This window comes from Budorcas taxicolor, chromosome 4 (genome assembly GCF_023091745.1).
Source record: "Budorcas taxicolor isolate Tak-1 chromosome 4, Takin1.1, whole genome shotgun sequence".
Classification (NCBI taxonomy): Eukaryota; Metazoa; Chordata; class Mammalia; order Artiodactyla; family Bovidae; genus Budorcas; species Budorcas taxicolor.
This window is the reverse complement of record NC_068913.1, coordinates 95,494,394-95,522,136: the sequence shown is the minus strand read 5'-3', so window position 1 is coordinate 95,522,136 and position 27,743 is coordinate 95,494,394. Positions and strand designations below refer to the sequence as shown.

The 27,743-nt window shown below is 37.8% G+C and overlaps 1 protein-coding gene across 1 annotated transcript in view; it reads left to right on the top strand.

Annotated features, from left to right (window-relative positions):
* UBE2H (ubiquitin conjugating enzyme E2 H) overlaps positions 1 to 27,743 on the top strand; it is a 100,688-nt gene that overhangs the window by 53,807 nt on the left and 19,138 nt on the right. Inside the window, exons 2-5 of the mRNA XM_052638485.1 lie at positions 2,288 to 2,364; positions 3,137 to 3,211; positions 20,605 to 20,644; positions 21,943 to 21,995. Of these exons, the coding sequence (XP_052494445.1) occupies positions 2,288 to 2,364; positions 3,137 to 3,211; positions 20,605 to 20,644; positions 21,943 to 21,995 (245 nt within the window). The remainder of the gene's footprint in view (positions 1 to 2,287; positions 2,365 to 3,136; positions 3,212 to 20,604; positions 20,645 to 21,942; positions 21,996 to 27,743) is intronic.

The window sequence follows — 27,743 nt, the reverse complement described above, 5'->3', positions numbered from 1 at the left end:
CATGTGGGATCTTCTGCACCAGAGATGGGACCTCTGTCTCCTGCATTGACAGGCAGATTCTCTACCTTTGACTAAGCCACCAGGGAGGCCTTTTATGCACATTCTTAAACATGTATTTTGGTGAACATAGCTCTTCCTGTCTACTGGCAATAGTGCTGATGGATATAGGGCATATGTGTGTGGAGCTTACCGTGCCAACAGTGTTCAAGTGGTCGAAACTGTATCACACTCCTGCCAGCAGTGTTGTGTTTTGTTTATTTTTAAAAATAACTTCAAAGAAGTGAAATTTGAGTGAAAGAGTAAATTCATTTTTAGAGTATAGTGCTTAAATTTGGTCTCAGGAATGCTAATTTATACTCCACTGAACACTGGGTTTTATCTAGCTCCTTCATCTCTATCAATTAATAATGGAAAATATCTCATTTTTAAACTAATGAGTTGGGCTTTTTATAGCTTAATTTCAGTTTTCTTAACTTGGCTGTTCTGGCCTTTTCTTCCTAGTTTGTGCTTTCTCCTTTGTTTTTTATAATGAAGAAGTTTTAAATGTGTATGTGTGCTTGCATCTGCTGATTTTTCCCTGTGTGGTTTCTGCCTTTGGTGTCATTCTTAAACCTTTTTTATCTTCAAAATTTTTTTTTTGTTTTCTTTGAGAACTTAATTGTTTGTATTTAATTTTGTTTATTGTAACTAGATTTGACTTTTTCTTTCACTAATGCAAGGGAGCTTTTTGGGTTGTTTTTGTTTTAAAACAAGCGCTTAGTTTAACTTACTACATTAGCATTAGCTTTGGAATGTTTGTAGAGGGGTGTCAGAGTGTGACTGGCCAGGAAGGAGTTAGTACACCAAAACTTACATTCATGTGTCATCTGACCAAGAGAAATGAAGCCAATTTTCCAATGTGGTTGCTATTTGAATCCTTTCAATATGCATGTTATTAAAAGTAGTTTTTGTTTAGAAAAGAATGAGATCGAATAGACTACATTATCTTACTTAATATCTCTAGTTACTCTTAAGCAAGGACTTTGCCAAAAATACACCTGACCTCTGTTCTGTGACCTACAGGACAGAGGATTTGGAGAGTCAAATTTCAAGCCTTAAAAAATAACATTTTTCTCTATTTAAGAGATCACTTAAATTTTATTTGGCATTTTTCTTTTTGTATAATAGTACACATAATTAAAATGTAATTTGTACTTCTGATTGAGAAAGATGAGGCCAGTCTGTCATATCTTCTTATGGTGGTTTTTTTTTTTAATGTTCCAGTGGGATTTGAGAGTTCTCCAAAGCCCCCACCACCTAAAATTTTTATCACTAAAGTCATTATTGGGTTAGACCACAAAGCAGAGACAAAACAGAAATTAGACCAGAAGCCCTATCATCTGGAAATGGGTTGTTTTGGTTTCTGTAATTGAATCTTAGCACCTTAAAAGAATGAGTCTCAGGACACACAAAATCGACGAGGAAGAGAACCCAGAAGTGCCAGCGCTCTGTGATTCGAGCCCCTAAACACATACAGAAGTAGAGGCCAGCCTAAGGAGGATAGAGGCTTGTGAGTGAGGAAGAGTAGCTGAAAATAAATACTACAGACAAAGTTTAAAAGTATATATATATATATATATTTTTTTTTTTTTGGCTGTTTTTTTGCATTTGGCAGTGCTACTTTTACAGCACGGTTGTATCACTAGTCATTTCACTTATTCTCTAAGCCAGGAGAAAATTATCAGGACTTCCTTAGAAAATCTGTAATTTTAGGCACGCATTTCCAGCTCAAGAAAATCAGTGTTTTACTGAATGCTTGAATTTGACTAAAGGGAACACTGGATTTATGTTAAAGGATCATTGGGGAGAGGTTGGGGTGGGGAGAGAACAGAGGGGAGAAAAGCTAAAATTAAGTTCCTGTTTTTCATTTACTTACATACACAATGCAGTCTTACACATCTTACATACTTAACCCATTTATTCTTCACAGAGGTCTGTAGAATGGTGTTTTCCTGATTTGCCAAGAACAAAAGGCTCAGGGAGTGAGTTTACATTGTTTTGTCTAGGCTCAAACCCACCAAATGGCAGTCCTGGGATTTGAGCACCAATCTCCCTGAATCTAAAGTTCATTCATATTCTTTTCGCAGGAGTATATATTGCCTTTTAAACTACCAGAATTATTATCATATTTTATATTTTATTGGTTTCTTGTAAAATGTTGGTAACACTTTCATTGGCATATCTTGGGGGTACCATCTTTAGTTCTGGGTAACAAAGCTTGTGTAATTTCCTTTACCTTCCACCTTAGTATTGAGAGTAAGCATGAGGTTACTATCCTAGGAGGACTCAATGAATTTGTAGTGAAGTTTTATGGACCACAAGGAAGTAAGTATATGTGTTGGTATGTGTTTTTCAATTTTACTTATATTTCTTAATAGACAATGTGAATATCAAGATAGATGGTGATATGTATAGTTCTTGAAAAGCAAATTTAATTGAATTCTAGAACCAGTAAGGAAATCTTGCTGTTAGGATAAATATTCTATATGCTTTTTCTCTTATCTCTGTGTTAGTGTGACTTAGTCACTTAGTCATGTCCAACTCTTTGCAACCTTATGGACTGTAACCTGCCAGACTCCTCTGTCCTTGGAATTCTCTAGGCAAGAATGCTGGAGTGGGTAGCCATTCCCTTCTACAGGGGTCTTCCCAACCCAGGGATCAAACCCGGGTGTCCTGCATTGCAGGTGGATCTTTACCATCTGAGCCATTAGGGAAGCCCTGTGAGACAGTATTAAACATAAGTTGTGAATTCTGGGTTTTGTAGAAATGTTTCTGTTGTTTGCGGGGAGGGGTGGGTTAGGCACAGGATAGACTGAGATAGTAAGCTATTACTTACCAAATGATTGAACAGTGTTTGAAGAATCAGGTAAATTTGAAAGAGAAAATGAATCTATGCTAATTCTAGATTTTTTTTTTAAGGAAAGTGTTACATTTGAGCATAGAGTACCTACTAGTTATAAGAGTTCCCTGACGTTTGAAGCAGTTAATTTGCAAGATTCTCAAAAGAGATTAGAATTTAATGTTTAACTTACAGTCAGATTCTCTTTTCTAATTTGGAGACAATTCTAATGTTTTAACATTTTTGCTTTTATTTCAGCACCGTATGAAGGCGGAGTATGGAAAGTTAGAGTGGATCTTCCTGATAAATACCCTTTCAAATCTCCTTCTATAGGTATGTAACTACCCAGTTTCTTTCCTTAGAGAATTTTGAAATGGAGGGAAAAAAAAAACAACACAAGCCTACATTTTATGGGAGTTAATTAATTCCAGAAGTATCTGCTCTACTGAATTTTCCCCTTTTTTGGCTTAGGTTATTTAGTAATTTTAAGGAGGGACTTCCATAGTGTGATAAAAGGTGTTTAAATATATACTTTGCATGCTTGTAATGACTGTAACTCTAGATTTTTCTGTCTTTTAGGGTCAGATTAAATAATTTTAAGACCCACTGTCCATTCAGGCTATTAGCAGTAAAATAATAAACATCTTAAATCTCATTTTAAATGCCAGTTATTGAAATGAATATTATATAGTGCCTATTCTGGTTCTGTCATTTAAAAATCCTCCTTATACCCTACTTTTGCTTTTGTTCACTCCAACTCTATGTACCTTTTCCATTCTTTCCAAATCTTTTTAACCCTCCAAACGGCTAAAGAAAGTAGAATAGAAACAAATCTCAGTAGGGTTACATAAAATAACCTCAGTGGGGTATTTTTTCCTCACCTTCATCTTCTGCTCTAATTGGTGATATTAACTTATCACCCCCATTAAGGCATTTAGTGACAGTTTAGGTATTAGCATCAGATGCTGCGGGGGTATATTTTGATTGAGCTTGATACCTTTAACTATTTTGAGACTGTAGAATGGTAGTAACTTAGCTAACTTAAGCCAGCTTTTAAAATTTTCATTCTGTAGATGATTTTTAGATGTTACAAAGAATGGGCCAATTTTAAGAAGGAGGAAGAAAATAAAATTGGAATATGTTTAGAGCGTTCTCTGTCACAGTGAATCACTTATTCAGAATTGTCAGAGCTAATGCTTAAAACTCTTGGAATTTACACTTCTCCCTTGCCGCTGAAAAAGGGTTTTTAAAAGAGGTGAACCAAAGACATTCCGAGTTTTGTGTTTTAATTCTAAGCCCCCATATTTCTGTCTGGGATAAATAATGTGAAAATGTTAGTAATTTCCAATCAAATGCAGTGACTTGTCCCCCTAACATCTAGATACTTTATATGTTTTAGAGTTTAAGGCTATAAAAATACTATAGAGCATCTATATAATTCCTTTATAGCCTGGGAACTCTTAATGTTCGTTTTAAGAATAAACTGGTAGTTTCCTCTGAAGGGCCCTTAGCTGAGTTTAAACTTGATATTTAACAAGATGGGCTTGCCTCCCAGGTGGCTCAGTGGTAAAGAATCTACCTGCCAATGCAGGAGACGCAGGTTCAGTCCTTGGGTCGGGAAGATTCCCTGGAGAAGGAAATGGCAGTGCACAGCAGTATTCATACCTGGAAAATCCCATGGACAGAGAAGCCTGGTGAGCTGTAGTCCATGGGGTCGCAAAAGAATCAAACATGACTCAGCAACTAAACAACAGTTGAGGAGATACTTTATGGATAATTGAATTGGAAATCTCCCATTGCTATAAGAACCTGCAAACTGTAGAGTTATCAGATGGTGATATAGGAAGGGTGCTCTGAGGTGCTGAATCTTTGAGACAATTCCTGAGTGTATCTGACTTAATACCTTAGCACAGGTGGGACAGCAGCTGTTTCTCAGTTCCTTGTGTGGTGGAATGTAGATAGAATCTTTAAACCTTTATAAACAGAATATCCAAACCATATAAATTCATTCAGGTGTATTTCATAAGTAACTATTTACCTATAGAACTAAAAATTTGCTTGCTAAACCTAGATTCCTAGTCAGAAAGGAAACAGAATAGCTTGATGAAACTAACAATGAACCAAGAAGTGCAATTACATATCCTACAGAAATGTAGTCATTTCTCAAATCTTAGCATGTTTCCAGGTAACAATTATTTCATCATAACTTTCAAAGTAAAACTATCTGAACTTCAAACATTGTTTGTTAACTAATGATGCAACAGAAGCCTCTGTACTTTCTTAAGTTAATGATGTAACATGGAATTGGTTAGGACAAATGACTAGGCTAACTTAACTTCTTGATAATGTTTCCTTTCCCTTTCTGTGTGCTTTTAGAACTTGATAATACCTACAAATGTGTATGTACCATCTTCTCTTAGGGAAGTAGATATAGTTGAAATATTTTACAAGCTGTCCTGTTTCCTCCAGAGGAAGATTGGGTAAGAATTTTAATCAGTCGTGTGGGGTGACCCATTTTCAGGTCATCAACAATGTAATTACTGTTGCAATGTGCTTTAAACATTTTGAGAGGTAGTTGCTCCTGCGGAGTAGGCAAGGGTTTGTTTTTGAATTGTAATAGATAGCTGCAGAACTATACAGAAGAGGAAATAAGATAAATCCAACCTCACTGTTCTTTTTAAACCCTGCCTCGATAGTATGTAAGCAAGCATACCCTTCTTTCCGAGCCAAATTTTGATCTCTTAAATATTAAGATGTGTAAATTTAGATTAAGTGTTTTGATGATTAGGTCTTGGGGTTTTAAAATATATATCTCTGTATACTTTTTTGTTTAATGTTGCTATGTATATTTTTTAATTGTATAAATCCTCCTTACCCATAGGAGTGTAAGAAGGTCCAGGTGAGCAAAACTAAAGAAAAATTAAAATGTCTTATAATCCTGTCCCTCAGTGGGTATTATTATTTACATAAAGTACGTAAAAATGTACTTTAAAACATTTTTCTCTAAATATTTAAGTGTATATGCAATGTACTTTTATAGGTAAACTGTTAATTCCAAACACAGTTTAAGGGAGTTTTCAATAGTTACCTAACTGCTTGACATGTAACTGAAAAAGTCCTTTTAAAAACAATTTTCATCTTTAAGTAAGTAAATTAACTCCTTAATTTACTTAGATCTTAATTCCTCTTTGGAAAGAGAAGGAATATTAACAGCCTCCTGGGGAAGTTACCAGCTTATTCTTACAAAGCCATCATTGTTCCAAACATCTTAATAAGCTCATCTTTTGGAATTTTACATTCTCTTTGAATATCATGAGTGATGGCGAGTCTTGATGCTTTGAAGCTGGATATAAATTTTTGAAATGGCTAAAGGTCATTTAATTCCAGAGAATAAGATGAATTGAAAAACTAAGTAACATCAGTTGAAGTCTTTAATGATACATGATTATGAAACTGACTGAAGTTTAAGAGTTATGATTTACTTTTTAAACTGGCCCTTTGGGCTCTTTCAGAAAGAAATTCTAAAACTCCTTTAATCAGTTGTAACATCATTGAAATATTTGCATCGTCTTCCAGAGAGACTGCTTTGATATAAATCATATTTGAATCTCTAAGTTCTGATTTATTTGAAGGTCCAGACTTTTCTCTCCCCATTCAGAAACTAGAATGAGAGCAATGCTGCTGGGCATGTCACCGAGTAGTTAGGAGGGTCTGATTGGTCAGTGGACTGATTATCAGGAAAGAATGGTTCTGGTCCCAGTTCTCCTTGACTCTGATGATACTTACCTGAATTATTTCCTCTTCTAGAAAATGAGATGATGTAATTAAATGGACTGTGTGCATGTTTGATATTGACCAGTGTATTAAATATTCAGGATATATGATATATGGCATTCCACCAGATACTTAGGAAGGCTGTAAAAGGCAGTTGGGAGGAAAAAAATATCAGTGTATTTAAAATATTGCATTTGCTCTAGTGACAGCATTTCAATGCTTTTTAGGAGAAGTGTGACTCAGCACCTTAATTGAGGAAGAGAATATATGGAGGAGATAGATGTTTACACGAATTGTATCTCATGTTTGAGAATAGAGTCTTTACAAAGCTTCAGAGAGGTGAAGGTGAACATAAGGACTTTATAAATACTCTTTCAAAACCCCAAGTAATGCCCAGTCCATGAGGATTTTGTGCTATGCAAAGAAGTTGCTGCAGAGACTGTCATAGTCCGTACTCTAGATTCACACTTTTCGGTCATTACACATGTGCCCAGCTGAGAAGAAGCTTTTACCCATCTAAGGAAACAGACTTGCAGTTGCTGCCTGGGGGGAAATAAAGATGAGTGATCCCATATATAAAGAGGTCACATAGAGCAATTTTTCTCCTAAAAATGAAAAATGACCAATTAGCATAGAATACAAAATAGTTTTGTATCCAATCCAAAGAATGCAAAGATTAAAAAATAAGAAAATATATGACTTTCTAAATTGGCAAGTTAAACATTGTTGGCAAAGGTATTATGATACAGCCAACCTAGCAGTATATGTTGATAAAATTTGATATCCTTTGAATGATTTTACTTAAAATAAGGAAATATTCAGACATGTACACTAAGATTAATGCACAGGAGTATGTAAATTGCAGTCTTATTTTTAAAACTTAAAAGTTGGAAGCAACCTAACGACTCAGTTGATAAATAAAGTAGTTAAATTTTGGTTCCTTTTATCCCCCACCTTTCTTACGCCACATAGCATGTAGGACCTTTAGTTCCCCAGCAAAGGATAGAACCTGTGCTCCCTGCAGTGGAAGCATGGAATCTTAACCACTGGATACTGCCAGGAATGTTCGAATTACAGTACATACTAATGGACAAAATGTTTTACAGCCATTACTCATATTTTAATATTTTAACACCATGTTTATTTTTTTATTTATTTTTTAATTGAAGGATAATTGCTTTATAGAATTTTGTCATCTTCTGTCAAACTTCAACATGAATCAGCTATAGGTATACATATATTCCCTCCCTTTGGAACCTCCCCCGCCATCTCCCTCCCCATCCCACCCCTCTAGGTTGATACAGAGCCCCTGTTTGAGTTTCCTGAGCCATACAGCAAATTCCCGTTGGCTGTCTATTTTACATATGGTAATGTAAGTTTCCATGTTACTCTTTCCATACATCTCACCCTCTCCTCCCCTCTGCCCATGTCCATAAGTCTATTCTCTGTCTGTTTCTCCATTGCTGCCCTGTAAGTGAATTCTTCAGGACCATTTTTCTAGATTCCGTATATGTGTTAGAATACAATATTTATCTTTCTCTTTCTGACTGACTTCACTCTGTAGAATAGGTTCTAGGTTCATCCACTTTATTAGGACTCAGATGCATTCCTTTTTATGGCTGAGAAATATTCCATTGTATATCTGTACCACAACTTCTTTATCCATTCATCTGTCAATGGACATCTGGTTGCTTCCATGTTCTAGCTGTTGTAAATAGTTAACACCATCTTTAACAAAAGAACACACAAGAGGGAATCCTCTGGTGGTCCAGTGGTTAGGACTTGGTACTCTCACTGCCAGGGGCTCAGGTCAGGGAACTAAGATCCTGCAAGTTGCACACAGCACAGCCCCAAAAAAAGATAAAATAGTGTAACTACAATTTTTTTCTCGGCAAATACCAAGTTTGAAAGCCAAATTTTGGCTATAGTTATCCATGGCTGTTAAAGGAATTAAAGCCATTTTCCTGTAATTTTCAAATAGTCTATAGGAAGTTCCCTTTTATTATAAAAGTAAGTATTTAAGAAACTTATGGCAAGTGTGTGTCTTTCGGATGTCCTGTCTGCATCTTTGTCTGAGTCTATGCTTTTCCTATCTGTTGTTCCAGAAAGCCATCAAGCAGTGCTTGATCAGAATTCTCAGTTTGCTAAGGGCCTGCTGGCCCCCATGTTTCCCACCACTCCCCTTAATTTTTTTCCTTCAGTTTTAATTACTTGTGCATGTAAGTGTGACACACTGAAGTGACTTAGCAGCAGCAGCAGCAGCAGCATGTAAGTGTACATACTGTGTCCTTTGTCTCTCTGCTTACAGTCTGGTTTACTCCATCTTGGAGCATCTTTGCACCTTTACATGTAACCATTCTCCACTCCTCTCTTCTCCTTTTTGCCTTCCCCTTTTCCCTTCTCCTGTCCTGTTACTTTGAGCAATTCTTACCTGCTCTTTTCAGTCTGACTCTTCCACTTGTTCTCCTTTGTTCCATTTTTCTCTTCATGTGAACCAAAAAGACCCCTTTGTAGCTATTAATAACAGAAATCCTTTTGATTGTGTTAGAATACAATATTTATCTTTCTCTTTCTCTCTCTAACCCAAGGGGTAAAAATTATGTCTTTAATAAAATATGACATAAAGTATTGGATTTAAGGCTTTCAGCCTTTAAAGGTCTTGAAAAGGTCGCTTCAAGATCTGCAGTAGTATCCATCAGATCTACCTATGTTACTTGAACAACAGCATCCAAGAGAATATTTTAAAGTTGTCATTGAACCTTACTTTTAAATGACTACTGGCTAATATATTAAGAGACATGCATTCTACTGATTTCAGATAGAACTATAGAGTATTACAGAATCTTTTGTAAGTAACCTTAAGACAAGCCCAAGAACTCTGTCACCATTGATAACTTTCTTAAAATGGAAAACTGTGTTGTAAGAGCCAGCTAACAAGTCTAGAAACTAACTACAAAGTACTACATGTGTGTATCTCCATGTGAACAGTGAGGAGGACCTTCTCCCAAGAGCAGGCTATACGCACTGTGTGTCTGGACTGTAATTTGATAATACCAAAGCTGACTGCGTAAAAGGAGTGGTTGGTTGAGAGCAAGATTCTGGAGAGACCACATCATGGTTTGCCAAGTGTTGATAGAATGGCTAGGGGAAAACCAAGCTCATTCCACAGTATAATTGATGTCAGTAGCATATGGCAGGAGGTAGTCAAATCCATTTAAGTAAATAGAAACAGAATGAAAGTCATGGGCAATAACAAAAATTAGAATGCTATTTTGAGCCATACCAGTGGCCTTTACTAGTTCAGACTATCATAAATAGAATGGTTTTAGGTCATTCTGTTCCAAAAGGAAACTAGACTAGATAACCTCAGACTTCGTTCTGAAATTCCCAGTCTGCTGCCAGTTCTTAATTAAAAAGGTATTCTGATGATCAGTGTACCGTATTCTTTTTACTTGTGCCAGTGGTTAAGGGAAATGGTTTCACCTTTTTCATTGACAGATTTAGCAGACTCTTCTGGCATAATACACTTTTTATTTCACCATGGCCAGAAATTACCTCACAGTATTTTTGGGATGGAGTTCTATAATATGGTGTATGACTAACTCTAGAGCTTGGAATACTTACCATTTTCCTTTGTGTCTTCCTGGTTGGGAACATTGTATAGTTACTCCCTCAGGAACTAGTGTGAGTGACTTTGAGTGAGTGATGTTTAGTCAGAAGTGGACCAGGATTTGGAATAGAGAGGAGTGTCATTCATGAGAGGTTTGGGGTCAGTCATTGAACAAAGACTGATTTGAACCATTGTATTTCCACAAATAGAATGAATTCTTAGACTGAGGAAGCTAAAGTCCATTAAGATCACCAATATACTTCTCTACTTTTGTAACTTTGGGTTTGAATGTAGTTCCTGTTTAAAAATAGTTAGTTAAGTGCTACTGTGTAATGATCTGTATTTTTTGAATTCCAATAGAGAGAAACAAGGTTCTAGTAGAAGAGTTTGGAGAAGGCAGTGGTACCCCACTCTAGTACTCTTGCCTGGAAAATCCCATGGACAGAGGAGCCTGGTAGGCTACAGTCCATGGGGTCACTAAGGGTTGGACACGACTGAGCAACTTCACTTTCACTTTTCACTTTCATGCATTGGAGAAGGAAATGGCAACCCACTCTAGTGTTCTTGCTTGGAAAGTCCCAGGGACGAGGGAGCCTGGTGGGCTGCCATCTATGGGGTCGCATAGAGTCGGACACGACTGAAGTGACTTAGCAGCAGCAGCAGCAGTAGCAGTAGAAGAGTTTTCTTAAAAAAAAGTTAAGATAATGCTATGAGACCATAAGCCATTGTTAAAAGCTCTCTTTTTACTGGTGTTCTGAAAATGAAATTTTGGGGGATATGATTTTGAAAAGATTATGTTTGGCAACTGAGGTAGAACCTACTTTCTCGTAAAATGGATACAGCTTATATTATTTCTTCAAATCAGCTCAACAAATTTATCAGCTACCAGCTATGTGCAGGGCATTAGTCTAGATGCTAGGGACACAGAAGTGAGCAGATTGGTCTCTTGACCCTTAAATCCTTTTGGGGTAAATGAAGATGGGGGGCTGATAAAGCAAAAATTTTAATGTCTTGATAGGTTTATTCAGATAATTGATGTAATAGAATTAACAATCATGATAGCTGTCTTAGATTAGATGTTCAGGAAGGGGATCTTTGACAAAATAATTTAAGCTGGGGTTTAAATGAAAAGGGGAAAAAAGCCAGCCCTGATCTTCCAAGGTCAGGGATAAGAGCATTTTAGGCAGAAAAACTGTGAAGACAAAGACACCAAGGCAGGGACTTAGCTGGCATGCTCAGGGAAGAGAGATGAGGCTGGAAGGCTGGGTGGAGAGTGAGATATGAGAAAGGGTCCAAATGGTAGGCAGGGCAAGACTCTATTAGGGCTTTGTAGGCCAGGTTAAAGGGTTGAGTTATATTTTTAATGCAATGGAAAAGATCATTGCAGTGTTTTAAACAGGTTCAGTGACCACTGCTGTTGTGGGGAAATAGTAGAGATACTAGTGGGTTGGATCAAGGTGCCAAGGTTGAAAATTGGTGGTGTAGGTCCACGTTACTTTGAAGAAATCTGTCTGTATTAAGGAGAGCATACAAAGGAGGCTAATACCTAGAGGAAGATAAAAGGAAGGCTTTGCTTTCTATTTCTTGGAGATTTCAAAGGACATTTATATGCTCATTGTAGGGAGTTGTCTAGAAGAGAGGGAAAGCTTGGTGATGTCTGAGGTCAGGAGGAGGGTGAAGGAGTGGTGCCTTCGACACTGTAGGAAGGGACAAGATAGAACTGGTACTTGAGAGGACCATGGACATATGAGCAAGCTGTTCAGGCAGGAGAAATTAGCATGGGGGGGGGGGTTGTTGGGGACAATGAGGGGTCCTGCTGATTAGCACCCATTTTCGCATGGAAAATACACAGGGCAATTAAGTCCTATTAAGTGAGAAATGGAGGACCAAAGGGAAGGAGAGATTTGCAGCATACTGGTAAAATGTACAAATCATTAGAGAATGGGGGAGCAAGCTACTACAGAAAGGAGAGAGGAAAATTGTAGGGAATGTTGAGTCCACAAAAGATTAGAGAGCATATTTTTAAAAACTGGTACATTTGTTTACTTAACATCTCTTCTCCCTGCCAACCCAGTAGATATAAACTCCATGAAGACAGTCCCTGGGTATGGTTCACTAAAAATCTATCTCCCCAACTCAGGACTTGGTGCATTGCCTGTTCTGCAGAAGAATATTGTTTGAGTCAGTGAGTGAATGCCTATTTAGTGGCATCCTCAAGTCCAAGTATAGAGAATTGTGAATGATTGGTGTCCTTCCGTTGCAGATGGGCATTTTGGAGGGGAGAGGGCAGGGAATTAATAGAGTGCTAGAGAATGATGATGGTGATAGCTCTTAGACTTAGTATGGAGAAGGAGTGAAAGTAGGGTGGTAGGTAGGAAGAAGGCTACAATCCATAGGGTTGCAAAGAGTCGGAGATGACTGAGCGCGTGTGCATGAGCACACGTACACAGGCAGAAAAGGGGGAGGGCCGGTGGATTAGAGCTCACAGGCCAAAGAATTGTTCATGGGGGTGGGAAGCACTTTGACAAGGATAGGAGACTGTCATTGGAGAGGGGATGTCTGAATTTGTGATTTTGAAAGTGAAGCCGTCTGTAGAGATGACAGACTTCAAAAGCATGTCCTGGGAGTGTGAATGAGATAGAACTGAGGAAAGATCATTGAGGAGAAGCTGAGATAACTGAAAGGCTAGGGTGAAGAGGATGGTCTGTATAGGCAGTTATGTCACTAAAAATGACAGGAGTTGATGGGGGAGAAACTTGGGGGCCAAGTGCTGAAGTTCTCAGTGATGGAAGAAGTCAGTTGCCAAATTGGCCCTTTCATTGAAAAACCTGTTGTTCACAGTTTGTAATATCTAAGTCCACTTAGCTTCATCTTGCTGTAAAGCCAGAGTGAAAATAGCAGTCAGTTTCATTTCCCTTCCCCATATCACCTCTGAGGGGTAGCTTTGCTTTTATTCATGCTTGCTTCTGTGAGAAGATTCACCCGTTTCCTTCCTGAAGCTGGCTGATGTCAGTTTTAATTCTACTTTTGGCAGTTTATGATTATACAGTCTTTCCATTTGCTGCATAGAAATCCTACCTCACTCACTGTTTAGGTTAGCTCCTACTTTAACTATAGTAGATAACCTCTAGCTTTAGAGCTGATTAGTTATTCTGACGTTTTCTGGGCATAAAATTCACTTTCCCTTTAGGACTGGTGGTCTAATGAAAACATATATTCTTAGCTTCATTTTTCTTTAGTTAAATGAAATTCATTAAAAACTTTAAAAACTAAATAATATCTTAGTTCCCTTGGAAAAACTTGTTCATGCAGTTGAAGATTTTGTTCATATTCTTGTGAATACCATGGTTGGTGAAAACCATATTCCTAGAAGGAACTTTGGTGTTTTATACCATCCAGTTCCCTTATTTGAAAGATGATAAAAATGAGACCTAGGAAGGCAGAGATACAGAACTGCTGACTAGTTGCAGAGTCTGCCTTCTAGCTTCCATTCCAGTGTATTTTCCATATGCCAATGCAATCAGAGCAGTCTTTTTAATAATAAATGTTAGAGTAGCTGTATTTTCCATTTCCAGTGTGATAGGGTTATTAAAAAAAAAAAACTAATATCCCATAATCAAAATACCTTCTAATGCGCTTGACAATTCCTGAAGGATTAAGAGAAGGTTATATTGGGGCAGATATTTTCCTTTTTAGGATGAGGAAAGTGATGTGAAATTATGTGCCTGAACTCTATCAGCTAATAGTAACATTACTGAGTACTTACTGTGTGCCAGTTACTGGTCACATGCTCTGCATATATTCATTAAATCTTGGTGACACGCCTGTGATGTGTGGATACCATTACTTAACCCAGCTTTATGAACAAGGAGACAGAAAAGCTGAGAGATTCAGTACGTCTAAGTGGAACTTAGGCAGCCTGACTGGAGCCTGATTTTTTAACCCCAACTTTGTATAGTTAGTGGCAGAGACTTGAAATTAAGTCTCGAAATTTCACGTCCAGGGTGTTCTGCTCATACTCCCCTGTCTCTGACCGTGAAAATAAATCCTGGCTGATTGAGTCAGTGTGGTTATATGAGTGACCAGGAGAGTGAAAGATAAACTGTGGAGACAGGAAAGAGAAGGCGATCTCCAAAAAAATGGAACTGCCAGCGAGTAGGTTTTGGTAATCTACTAGGCTGGTAGAAGAGTTATACTGTTGAAGGATAACACTTCACCTTTTCTTAGTTATAAATAAACTTTTCTTATCCATCCAGCCCATTCCTCAGATTCCATATTATCAGAGAGAAAGGAAGAAACAGGAAAGAGGACCCCTTGTTGAGTTTAGATCTCCTGAACACACACAAGATCAGTGCAGAAGCTCCCATGACACAGGGCAGTGAGTGAGCTCCTTGCTTGGTTCCTCACCCAAGAAGAGACCGGCCCAGGTCCATCTCTCCTGAGTAGGAAAGGCTCAGCTCTCGGAAGAGACTTCTGCCTGGGTGCAGGCTGCCACGGGCTGGGCCTGGCTATCTGAGGTAAGATGAAAAATCTATCTGAGGATGCACTGGTGCACAAAGCTGGCAGCAGAGCTGTCGCCGTGAAGCTGGCAGCATCCACCCCCCTTTTGCAGCTGGAGCATCCTAATTCCAGTCACCTCCTGCACACTAGGAATGAAGGCCCAAGTTATTGCCCTTAAAAATTTATAGTCTGAGACACTGCTAGGGAAGATAGGATTTAATCTTTAATAAATATATTTAAAATAATTCTATCTACTTTAAAAATAGAGAATTGATCATTTTTATTCTGAATGGTCTACTTTATATGGGTATTTGTCCTGAAGATGGAACACCAGAGTAATTTAATACTTTCTCACAGAGATTCATAAGCTTATAATTAAATTGTATATCAGCCACAGCTGCCCCAACCATCTGAAGTCCAGGTTCATTTCTTCTCTAGGATAAAGTTCTCATTTCTGCCTTTCGTGCATTTCACCCATATACCTATACCTTAGGGTGGATTTACCTTGTTTCATGAGTCAGCTTGTTTGACCTCTCATTTCTTCAAGATTATTCTGGATGCAATTTCTGGATAGGTGATTGGCCCTTGGTATTTCATTCTGTCCACAAATTTGATCACTAAAAATATCCCCACAAATAAAAGGAACAAAGATGGAAAGTATGGTTAATTTCTGCCTCCTTTATTTATTTATATATTGATCCAGTATCAGTTATTCAAAAGTGTGTACACTTTGTACAGATCCCCTCCTGGGATTAGATACAGAAACAGTCTGAAATTTAAAAAACAAAAACAAAAACAGTTTTCAGCATGACTCAGCATGGTATTATTTACTTTCTCTGCTTATTTGCCTGTGGGTCAAGAGATTTGTTACTCTAGAGCAGTTGAGTGTTGGAGTGAGTGAAACAAGCAAAAGCATGGCATATTTTCCTATTTTAATAATCTGTGCTTTTATTTTCTAAGATGTGTAGTTTTGCATCAGCTTAGCATGGTTTGGATTCCTCCTCCAGAATTACAAATCTCCTGATTTCCTTCTGATAAATGATAGAGGACAGAGGGGGTAAGCTGTCCAGCTAAATGTTTGTACCTGTTGTCCCCCTTTTTATAAGTGCTTGAGCCATACCAGAGAATAACTGTCCAAAAAATTGGAACAAGTTCTGAATTTTATCTGAACAAATCACTGAAATGTACCATTAGAACATGTCTGGTAGTGAATAAAATCTTACGTGGATTAAAAATGACTTGCTGCTTCCACTTGTCATGTTTCCATAAAAGCAGTTTTCAAAACATGCTCTCTTAAAATATCTTCAAAATAGTTCCTGGTCGAATGGAAACAAGTGTTGGGAAAATTCTGTTGTTGCAGACAAATTCATTAGGGTGGTGATAGCTTTGCCAAAAGGAAGGAAAACGTGCCAGGGCAAACACGCTCAGTCCTGAGAACGTTCCTTCCCTGAATTCCTAGCTTATTCTTTATCCATCTCCTCCCCTCCTCGTGCAGAAGTTCCACTGTTGCCATCATTATCCAGAATGTAAATAGCTTTGCCAGAAATGCTTCCCACAGCTTGTCCAAGAACAAATGTTAAGGACGTGTGTATATATATATGTGTGTGTGTGTATATATAGACACACACACATAGCCCTTTCCATTTATTTGCATTGGGTAATTTTTCTAACAATAGAAAAAAACTGGTGTAGGAAGAGATGACTGTACTGTGGAAATTGTTTTTTTGGTAGAATTGGTCTGGCTGTGCTTGTTTCTCAGTGGCAAGGTTATAAACTCCATTTCTGCCTACTTTGGAATAGTCAGCAGATTTTTGTATCTCTTTGTGGTATTTTAGCATGTTAGCAGCTTTGTATTACATTCTCCAGAATACTTCTGTACCTAAAATGTGCCCTCACAGAGTTAATTTCCTTAATGGACTTAACCATTGGCCATTTCTCCTTAAGTTCTCTGTTCTCAGAGCTCTGGCCATTGTTATTAAATCCTAGATTTTAGAACTGATCATCCTTTTACAAACAGAATAAGAGTAGGGGGTTTGGAGATCATGTCGTCCAGCTTTCTCTCTTTGCAGGTAAAGAAACAGGCCCACAGAAATGTAGTGACCTGATCAAGGCCTGCAGTTAAAAGGCAGAGTTGGGACTAGAAGCCAAGCCCCGATTAGCATTTTGACCCTTCCAGGCAGGTTCTGCTCTCCACCTCACAGCTAGATGGGGTTCAGCAGGGACAATGGGGACTGGGCTCCAACCCATTTGTTACTAAAGAATATGTTTACTGAGCCCTTTTTGGCTCTCTTTTTTATGTAGTTTTGGACTCAGCCAAGCCAAAATCTAGATTTAATTAAAACAGTGTGGAAACTGTATTGATGCCAAATGTAATCTCCAGACCTTGTACAAGGAGTCAGTCACCTTATTCTTTCAGAGACTGGATAAACATTTCAGGCTTGTTTCACCATGGCTGTTTCCTTGGCTTATACTTTTGAGGTCCCCTGTGACATCACATTATTGAAGCTTCATTCTTTTTATTATGGAAATATAGTTAATTTACAAAGTGGTATTAATTTCTACTGTACCAAGTGATTCAGTTATACATCTTTTCTTTTTTTAATATTCTTTTCCATTGTGGCTTATCATAGGATATTGAATATAATTTCCTATCCTATACAATAGGACCTGGTTGCTATCCATCCTGTGTATAAAAGCTTACATCTGCTAAGCCCAGCCTCTCTTTGGCTACCACCCATCTGCTCTCTACATCCATGATTCTGTTTCTGCTTCATAGATGGACTCATTTGTTCATATTTTAGATTCCACATATAAGGGATATCATGTGGTACATATTTGTCTTTCTCTTTCTGCCTTACCTCACTTAATATGATAATCTCGAGTTGCATCCATGTTGCTACAAATGGCATTGTTTTGTTCTTTTTTATGGCTGAGCAGTATTCCATTGTATATACACTGCATCTTTATTGCTTCATCTGTCAGTGGACATTTAGGTTGTCGGCATGTCTTGACTGTTGGGAATAGTGCTGCTGTGAACCTGGGGGAGCTTGTGTCTTTTTGAATTAATAGTTTTGTCTGGGTATAAGCCAGGAGTGGGGTTCCTGAATTAAATGGTGATACTCTATTTCGTTTTCTGAAGGTTCATTCCTTCTAGCCCATTTGCATTGCTGCGGTCCCGATTCTGGTACAGAGGTGGAGGTGGTTTGTTTGTTTTTTTGTTTTTTTTTTTTTAGTTTTAATTGGAAGATAATTGCTTATGGTGTTGTATTGGTTTCTGCCATACAACAGCAGGAGTTAGCCAGAAGTGTACATATGTCCCCTCCCTCAGGAGTCTCCCTCCCACTCCCCATCCCACCCCACACCCTCTAGTTTGTCATTAGCTAGCTGTTTTACTCTCGCAGTTTGTCCCACCCTCGTCTGTCCTCTGCTGTGCCCACAAGTCTGTTGTCTATGTCTGTGTGTCTATCCCTGCCCCACTAATAGGTTCATTAGTACCACTTTTCTAGATTTCATATATATGTCTTAATATATGGTATTTGTTTTCCTCTTTCTGACTTACTCTGTGCAACAGGCTCTGGGTGCGTCCACCTCACTAGAACTTGCGGAGAAAATATCCTCACCACTGAGAATGAAGCACTGTTAATATTTGTACATTTTTGTTTCCAGATTTTTTATCTGTGTGCACACTTTAGAAAAAAAGCAAATAATATGTAAGCACATTATCTCTTTTTAGTATATGTGCTGCCAAAGCAAGCACCATCTCTTTTTTAAAGGAGTATAATTCTATAAATTAAATTCATCCTTAGTCACTGTTCCCCATTCCCACCATGACCTTGACCCTGCACCCTCACTAAAATAATCACTATTGTAAATGTGGTATATGCTGGTCCAGTAGAGTTTTCTGTTGTTGTTACTATGGAGAATATGCAGTGTTGCTTTGTTTTCATTTATCTGAAGGGTGTCATGATGCATATATATATCATCCTGCAGTTTTTTTGTTTCCCCTCAGCCTTGGCTCTGTCCTAATTGATACATACTGACCTAGTTCACCACCTCAGCTGTACAGGACTCCCAGTACAAGGATGTGCAACATCTCCCCAGCCCCTTGGTGATGGGGCTGAACTTAGTTCTTGGTTTTTATAAACATCACAGCAACAGGTATCCTCACGGGTCTTGTTGAATACATGTATTAGTGTTTTTCTAGGTTTAGGTAGAATTTCTCTCCTGCCTTTTCTTCTCTTAACATTAAGGCATGAATGTTTCCATTGGCTTACTGTAATCTCCTTATAAACACATACCTTGTGAATCTAGACTTTGAGACATCTTTAATGAAAAATTAATATGGCATAGTAATTGGACACAAATCCTTTTGCATCATAGTAATTTAAAGATTGCATGGACTTTCTTAATAGTAGGTAGATAAAGCATTAAGCTATTTTAACACCAAAGATTAAAGAATAAAAATCAGAACCATGATTAGTACTTGGAGTGGCTTGAGCAAGTAAGGGTTGGAATGCCTGGGACTTCATACAGTCTAATCCTCATTTTCTGAGTCTAGAGAAATTTCTTAGATTTTTGGAGCTGACCTCTGTCGCTCCTCATCCTTGAGAGTCCTCCTTTGATGCCACTTGTCTGCCTCTTTCCTGAAACCTTCCTCTCCTCGTGCATGCTTCCCTGCCGCCTCTTTGTGCATCTTGCGATTATCTTTCATGCCTCCTGCCCCATTGCTCCTGTCTCATGACCTCCTCAAGAACAGTGCACTGTCTCTATTTGGTTTTGTACCCTAAATAAGCACAGTGCCTGAGACACAGATGTTGAACAAATATATTTTGAATGAATGAAAGAGGTGAATGTGAGCTATGGGGGTGAGGGAGGGTGGGATTGGGATGTGGTGATGCTCACCTTAATAAGGAACTTCAATTTATTGAAACTAGGGAATTGAATAAGGAAGTCTTAAAAGGAAGTTAGGCGGTAAAGATGACAAAATGACAGCTTTGACAGTGGATCTCTGCTTTAGAAGACTGTCATTTGCTTGTATACAAATTGATGAAATCACAGGTTTTGTGTTAGAAAATAATTTCTTTTCAGAAGTTAAATACCAATACGTTTGTTTAAAAGTCTATACCTACTTGTTTTTCTAGGAATAAATCAAAAAGCTTGAATCCCCGACAAATATAGCCATCTTACAGAATTTTTTTAAACACCTTGCCCAATTTCTTGGTTGCCCCAATTTTAATCAAAACTGGGTTTCCTGGAATGAGTAGACTAAAGTTAAAGGAAATATTTTGGTCACTGTTCTTATGAAATCCTTTGTGGTTTGGAAGCGGTACTCCTTCAGTGTTTCAACAGCTTCATTCATGTTCCGCACAGAGTGTAGCACAATGATGCCAGTAACTGAGCTTCAGAAGGAGAAGTTCAAATGCAGAACCTCCACATTTAGAAATTGAACAATAAAACTTTGGGGGAGGAAAGTCAGAGTAACTTTCTTAACTTTTATCATGGCACTAGTTATAAACCATTTAATACTATAAATTTTCTTGCCAAGTACCATCATAACTCAGAAAATAATTCTTTTAATGATTATTAGAAGCTTCATTAGATTATTCTAACAATCTAATGACTATTAGAAGCTTCATTGCTCTCAAAGTTTGCCCATTTGACTAATAGAACGCTGATATATTTTAAGTAATTGACACTGTCAGGAGAATATAGTCTAATCAGTAAGCAAAGATCTAAGATTGGAAGTAATGAGTTATCCTAATACTGAAATTATTTCCAATTCTGAAATACTTTAATTGTTCTCTGGATACTTTGTGCTGCTAATTAACATCTCTTTTTACAGGATTCATGAATAAAATTTTCCATCCCAACATTGATGAAGCGTAAGTATTTTAAAATGTTTAAATCTTAGCAGCAACTGCTCTTGATTAGAGTTTATGTATTGTAAAAAGTCTCAATTATCTTTTTGGATTTTATCAACAGATAGGACTGTAAGAAAGGTCACTGACACTACAGAATCCAAGAATACGAAATTCTAAACCGCTTAGTTCAAAGTCCGCTATTGGACTACTTGGATTTTCCCATTGTCACGAACGAGTCCTTCATTTCCCTTGACATCCAGCTAACATTTGTGCTGTTCCACACCTCCGTCTCTTTGTACAGACACAGTCCAGAGATTGGTCTTCAGTGTACAGAGTGTATTATTTTCAGCCCTGAAGTATTTCTCAGTTCTTGAGAGTAAAGCAAACAATTAATCAATCACAATTACCCCTTTCTTTCCAAAATTTTCTTAGTGGTATTTTAAAATGTGCTAAAAGTGCCTCCTATTTTGTACTTCAGGGCAATTTAGAATACTGTTTGTTCCACAGTTTTTCCTTCCTTCCTTCCTTCCATTAAATTTTGATATTACATGTATACACACATGTGTGTACATATGAGGTATTCTGAACTCTGAGAGGTTGTATGTATATGTGTGTATGTGTGTCTGTATCATGCCCCATTGTCTTTTAAAACTGTCAGTCATCCTAATAAGGATGTCTCTTGTGTAACTGCAGTATAGTCATAAGATTCAGGAATATGAATATTAATGCAGTACTTTTTCATCTACTGCCATATCTGGTAATGTACTTTTTAGCACTTTTTTCATTCATAAAAGGATCCAGTCTAGTATCATCTACTACATTTAGTTTTCATGTTTCTTTAAAGTAGTTCCATCTGAAACCATTCCTCAGATTTGTACAGAATTGACATTTTGGAAGAATAAAGACCAGTTATGTCATAGACTATCCCTCAATTTGGGATTGTCTGATTTTCCCTTATTAGGTTCAGAGTATGCTCTTAAGACCAGAAAACAGAAAGATAAGATTGTATCCTCTTCAGGGTATTCCATTTGGAGGCACACAAGTCTGTCTACCCTGATTACAGTGTTAATTCTCATCACCTGGTTATGGTGTTGTTTGGTTTCTCCATTGTATAGTTACTGGTTTTCCCTTTCAGTCTGCAGAGACGCCTAAGACTTTGTGTATATTCCGCTCCTCATCGTGTTTTTACCAGTTGGGATTCTTTGGAGTTTTTTTTTTCCCAATGAGCTATTAAAAATATTTCTGATGATAAAATTGTCTGATACATGCAACTAACTTCCTGATTTTTTTTTAAATGCCATTCTTTCCATCTGTTTCAGGTCAGGAACTGTGTGTCTAGATGTAATTAATCAAACTTGGACAGCTCTCTATGGTGAGTTTGGCCATGGAATATTTTTTAGAGATGTTGAGACAATGCCTAAAAAAATGTTGTTTGGATTTTCTTCTCTGGTTTAAGATGTTTTGTTGGGAATGTGAAGGGATTTTGAAGGCCTGGTGGGAAAGTTTAATCAGTGAAAAAACATATTTTCTCATGAGTACAGACTTGGTTTAGCAGTGAAAGTTTGAAATAATCTTTAAGATTCTGAAATGAAGGTATACTGATACTCACATGCAGACACACAAATACAAACAGAAACATATATGTGTTATTCTGAACCACATTGTATACGTGTTTATCTGTAATGCCTTTTAGTTTTGGAAAAACTCTTAGGAATGTCCCTTTGAAATGAAATGATGTAATTAGGAGGTTTGGGAGATCATCTGTTTCAAAAATCAAAACTTTGTTACGAAGCAAAGAATCATTTAGCATTACCTTCATTGCTGAAACTGACATCTCTCACAGTGAATCTGCACGTAAATTGAGGTCACAGAGAGAGAGTATCAGGTCTTATTTCCCTGAGCTTGTAACTTGGTTGGGGAGCTAAAAATATTTTAAAATATACTTAAAGCTAATTAGGGATACAACAAATCAGTCTGTGTGTTCTCCCCACATGTCCAAGTTCTCAGGCTTCCCAGAGTCTCCCTGTTCTCATGCCCCCACTTCATCAGCATCCCCTGATGCTCCAGCTGGAAGTAATCTCTGGACATGGCTCAATTTTACAGCTCTTTTTTCGGGGGGGGGGGGGGTGGCTTTTGCTTTCTACTTACTGTTTGTTGTCTGTCCCTACATTGTCTGTGCTACTGGATTATTTGCTACCCTAAGGGCTGGCAGGGCACCCGTCCGATTGGTCTTTTAAGTCCTGGCATGCCTAGCACAGTGCCTCGCACCAGTGTGTTTGTAAGAATGAATGGTCCAGACAGCAAACAGTTGCTGAGAGGTGCAGAGAGGGAAAGATCACATCAGGCAGGGGCTAAGCAGAGACGGCTGCCTCTTATTATGAGACCTGCTGGTGGTCTGAAGGTACACAAGACCCCTTATTCCAGCCTCCATCTGCGAGTCACCTTGCACTGACCTGGTGATAAGAACCACAGAGGTTGGTCATCAGCAGCACAGTTAATCCTTCTTTTTCCCTCCTCCCAATTCTTTCAGAAATAATTTCCTCTGCCTGGAGTTGTCCTCCCTGATCTCTGTGTAGTTGGCACCTTCTTTTTTCATCTCAAACATGCTCCCTTAGAGAAGCCTCCTTTCCTGGCCACTTCATCTAAAATAACGTCCCTCCATAGTGCAGCACCCTCTATTTTAAAAACCCTAAAATTTGTTTATTGTTCATCTTGTCCTATCAGATTGTAAGCTCCACAAGACCAGGGACTTTGTCTCGTGTGTGTAGGCACATAGGTACAAGTGCCTAAGGCAGTACCTCGTGTACAGTAAGGGTTCAAATATTTGTTGAATTAGTAAGTGACTTAACCATGCCCAGTACTGTTTAACATGAGAGTTTAGGGAAATGGCAGCTTATAAGGAGATGAGGCAACAGGAAAGAACATATACTCTGAGGTTTATTAAATGAATTCCCTTCAAGATGGTTTTTTTGGTAAAAATGTCTCGTGGCAGGCTGCCTGGAATATCTGATGTAATGATGTGTTGTCTTAAACTGCATTCACATTTTAGAAATGTACATAACTAAATATTGCAAGCTGGTTCCAATTACAGTAAAGTAAATTGGACTTCAGTTTGACTAATTCTTTTACTGTTGACCAGAGGAGCTTTGGGGAAGAGGTTCGCTGATACTCAAGCATCTCACATCTCAGAACAGATTTTTTTAAATGACTGTTTTATTGAACTTTAACTCACATACGTAAAATAAACACATTTAAAGTGTATAATTTGATAGTTTTTAGTATATTCACAATTATTCACTACATCACTGCTGCATTTTTATCATAAAATATTTCCATCACTTCAAAAGGCAGTCCTGTACCCTTTAGCTATCACCCCCTCATCTCACAGCCCCTCCCCCAGCCCTAGGCAACAATTAACCTACTTGTTGTTGGTATGAAATTGGCTATTCTGGACGTTTCTTATAAATGGAATTATATTAGTATAATAGATGGTGTTTTGTGACTGGCTTTTTCACTTCTTGCACTGTTTTCAGGATTCATCTATATTGTAGCATGTATCAGTATTTCATTCCTTTTTATGGCCAAGTAATATTCCACAGCACAGATACCATTTTTATTTATCAGATGATAGACATTTTAGTTGTTTATGCCCTTTAGCTATTATGAATAATGCCTTATAAATATTTGTCCACCCATAGTCTCTGTGGACATGTTTTCCTTTCTCTTGGGTATGTACCTAGGGTGATACAGTAACTTTGTTTAACTATCTGAGGAACTATTTTCCAAAATAGTACCATGTTAGATTCCCACCAACAGTCATAATATATGAGGTTAATAATAGACTTTCAAGCATAAGGCCAATATGACTAAGGTTTCATCACATCTATAAAATTTTAGAATATGTTCTTATATTACCTTGCAAAGCACTTAGTAACAAGAATTAAACCACATTGATCAAAGCAAATTTAGATTTCCCAATTACATGTGTATGAGTTACCTTTAAGTGTTCCATAATACAAGAACACGAACACATAGGTAAGTGTAGGAAACCAGGAAGAAAATATTTTTAGAGTACAGTCAAAATGATACTCATCACGGGACAATTGTTTTGACATTTTGCTCAAATCCAAACTATTCCTCAAGAAAATTCAGCATTTCTTCTATGAAAAGTCTTATTAGGAGCAGGTAACTACAATTTATATATTTAATAATAAAAGTACTGGTAGAAAGGATTGGTTCAGGTGACCTTGAGGTTTCTTTTAGACTTATCTGATCTTGAGATCTGAACTGAATTTTTATTACAAACTGCTAAACCCTCTGGCCAAAGGTTAGTTCATAATCAGTAAATCCTGAATCACTGAGTCTCCTGTTGTGATTCTTATTCTAGTTCAATTAATAGGAGAAAGTTGGCAAGTTAACGTGGATATTCAACTGAAAAGCAAAAGGCTTAGCTTGGTAACCAAAACTTCTTTCAGCACCTCTACTATAAAATATGGTAAGGAGCAGGGAGGTACTTGTGAAATTTCCTGCAATTAACTTTGCCTCGGGTATGAACTGTGCAAAATGTATACATATTTTTTTTGTAATGGCAATTCCTAGTTGAAATTTCAGATTTATACTCATCATTACCTGATAATAAACAGTGTTTATGTTTGTAGCAAATTTAGTCCTTTATTCCTCTACCACCGTTAACTACCACACGCAACCCTGCAAAAGAAAATTGATTTCTGGCAGCCCGTTTGATGTACTGCCTCTGTTCTCCTCCTGCTTTTCCTTTACTGAGTGTACATGCAGTTTGTTCATTCAGAAGCTCAAAATTGGTATAATTGTAGTTGAATCACCTAGTAATTTTAAATTTTATGTACCTTACCAGAGAACGAATTATAGTGGGTAATATGGTTAATTTTATAAAGATGCTGCTTGTCATCAATATGAAGTTACTGTTGAGTTTGGAGTTACTGTTGTCACTGTTTACAACATCAAAAGGAAAGTAGCAGATACCGTCACAAGATTGATTTCATTTTGGCTTCCTGTATGATAGCATCCTTTTTTTACATCCCTTTCTGCTCTTGCAGGCAGCAGTGATAAAAGCTTGGAAAACTTACAATTCAGCCAAGGGAATCTGGATTTCAGTTTCAAAAACAACTGTAATTTTAAAGACTGGTGAAAGGAAAGTTCATTAAGCCATAGATAGCTTTCTTAGCTCCTCTTCTGTTTTCCAGTCTTCCTTTTTACTCCAAAATATATTTTATCCATCATTGTATTTTCATCCCACACTCCTGGAAGGTCAGGTACCTTCACTGCATTATACAACTTGAGTTTCTCTCTCACTCTTCTGGGCCATGCGTACCTGACCCTCGCAAATTATGTTTCAGTCTCTAGCCTTCCTTTTACTCATTTTTTGACTGACTTGATAAATTACTTATTTGTGGATTAAGTGTGAACAAGTAATGTAGAAGATAGTTTTCTTATAAAATTGGGCAGTTTATAATTTTATTCTCACCCTTAGGGTTGCTAGCCAATGGACTGGATACTCCTCTTATTTTGCTGGTGAGAAAAATCAACATTTGGGAAATTACTTCCCCTCGGGTCATTTGGAAAGTCAATAACAGACAAATGAAGTTGACTACAATGAAAGGAGTATTTCGGGGACCGAGATTAGAATTAGGCAGAAGAAACAATGCTTCTTTTACTAGGCATTTAGAAAAATTTTAAGTCATAAATTTACTTAATAGTACTGTGCTATAACTTAATGACTTTAAGCTGCTAAGTGAATTTAAGCCTTTGCATATTGGACATACATTGTTATTAGACCCGTTTTCAATCAAGTAGTCTGTGAATCTTTCCAAACAACTCAGATTGTACCTGAGGGTAACTGTTTCTTACAGTAATGCTTTAGGCTGCTTTAGAGTTTTGCTTGGTATATTTCTAGACATTTTAGTGTAGTTGTAGAGATAAGAGATACATTTATCTGTCTGCATGGATGATTGACTCGCCAACAACTACTGTTTGAACAGGCTTGAGAGCTCAGTATTGATCCATGTTGGAATCACAAATATCATCCTGCTTTTGGAGCAGCTGGATTTCATTATGAGTCTCCTAGACTGAGGCCAGGTAGAACAGTTTAGTTTCTCGGACTAAGGGAGAGATGTCACCTGCAACAGACAAAAAAGAAATATGCTGGAGTTTGGGATTTGATGGTTTCTACAGTGCTAGCTTCATGATCCACCTCCTTTGTTTGCTTGTAGATATTTAGATTTGGTGTTGGCCTGTGGCCCAAGAATTTAATTAGCTATGCACGGAAAAATGGGGCCTTCTTGGGTTGAACAACTTAGCAGAAATTCATTAAAAACACCACGTTCACATTCGCTGACGGTGAGCATTAGAACCATGGAGTAGTCCAGGCTTTGTGGTTCGTGGGACATGAACCAGGCTATGGTCCTAAAAGACAGCCACAGCCATGTTCTTCTTTCTTTGGGGCTATAACTGCAAAGAAAGTGATTGTGACTTTGTAGATTTGTTTTCTCTTTGTTTGCTTGTGATCACTGTGTCTAGGTAAAATGTTTCCCCATCCATGGCCACTTATCTTATAATTTCATGAAGTTATCTTGTTCTTTTCTGACATTAAAGACAAACTAAATTATTGCCTAGTAATTTAAAAATGAGTTTTAGTATGACTTTAAGTATATCCAACTAGCTGCTGCTGCTAAGTCGCTTCAGTCATGTCCGACTCTGTGTGACCCCATAGATGGCAGCCCACTAGGCTCCTCTGTCCCTGGGATTCTCCAGGCAAGAATACTGGAGTGGGTTGCCGTTTCCTTCTCCAATGCATGAAAGTGAAAAGTGAAAGTGAAGTCGTTCAGTCGTGCCCTACTCTTAGTGACCCCATGGACTGCAGCCTACCAGGCTCCTCCATCCATGGGATTTTCCAGGCAAGAGTACTGGAGTGGGGTGCCATTGCCTTCTGCAATCCAACTAGCTAATTATACATTAACTGCCCTCATTTCTAGAAGGCTAATAACAAATCCTATTACCATGTTTTAGCTTGCAATCTTTTAAGGTAAGCAGGGTCATGCCAGGTTTAAACTAGGATGAATGACCTCTAAAGAACACCTAGGTA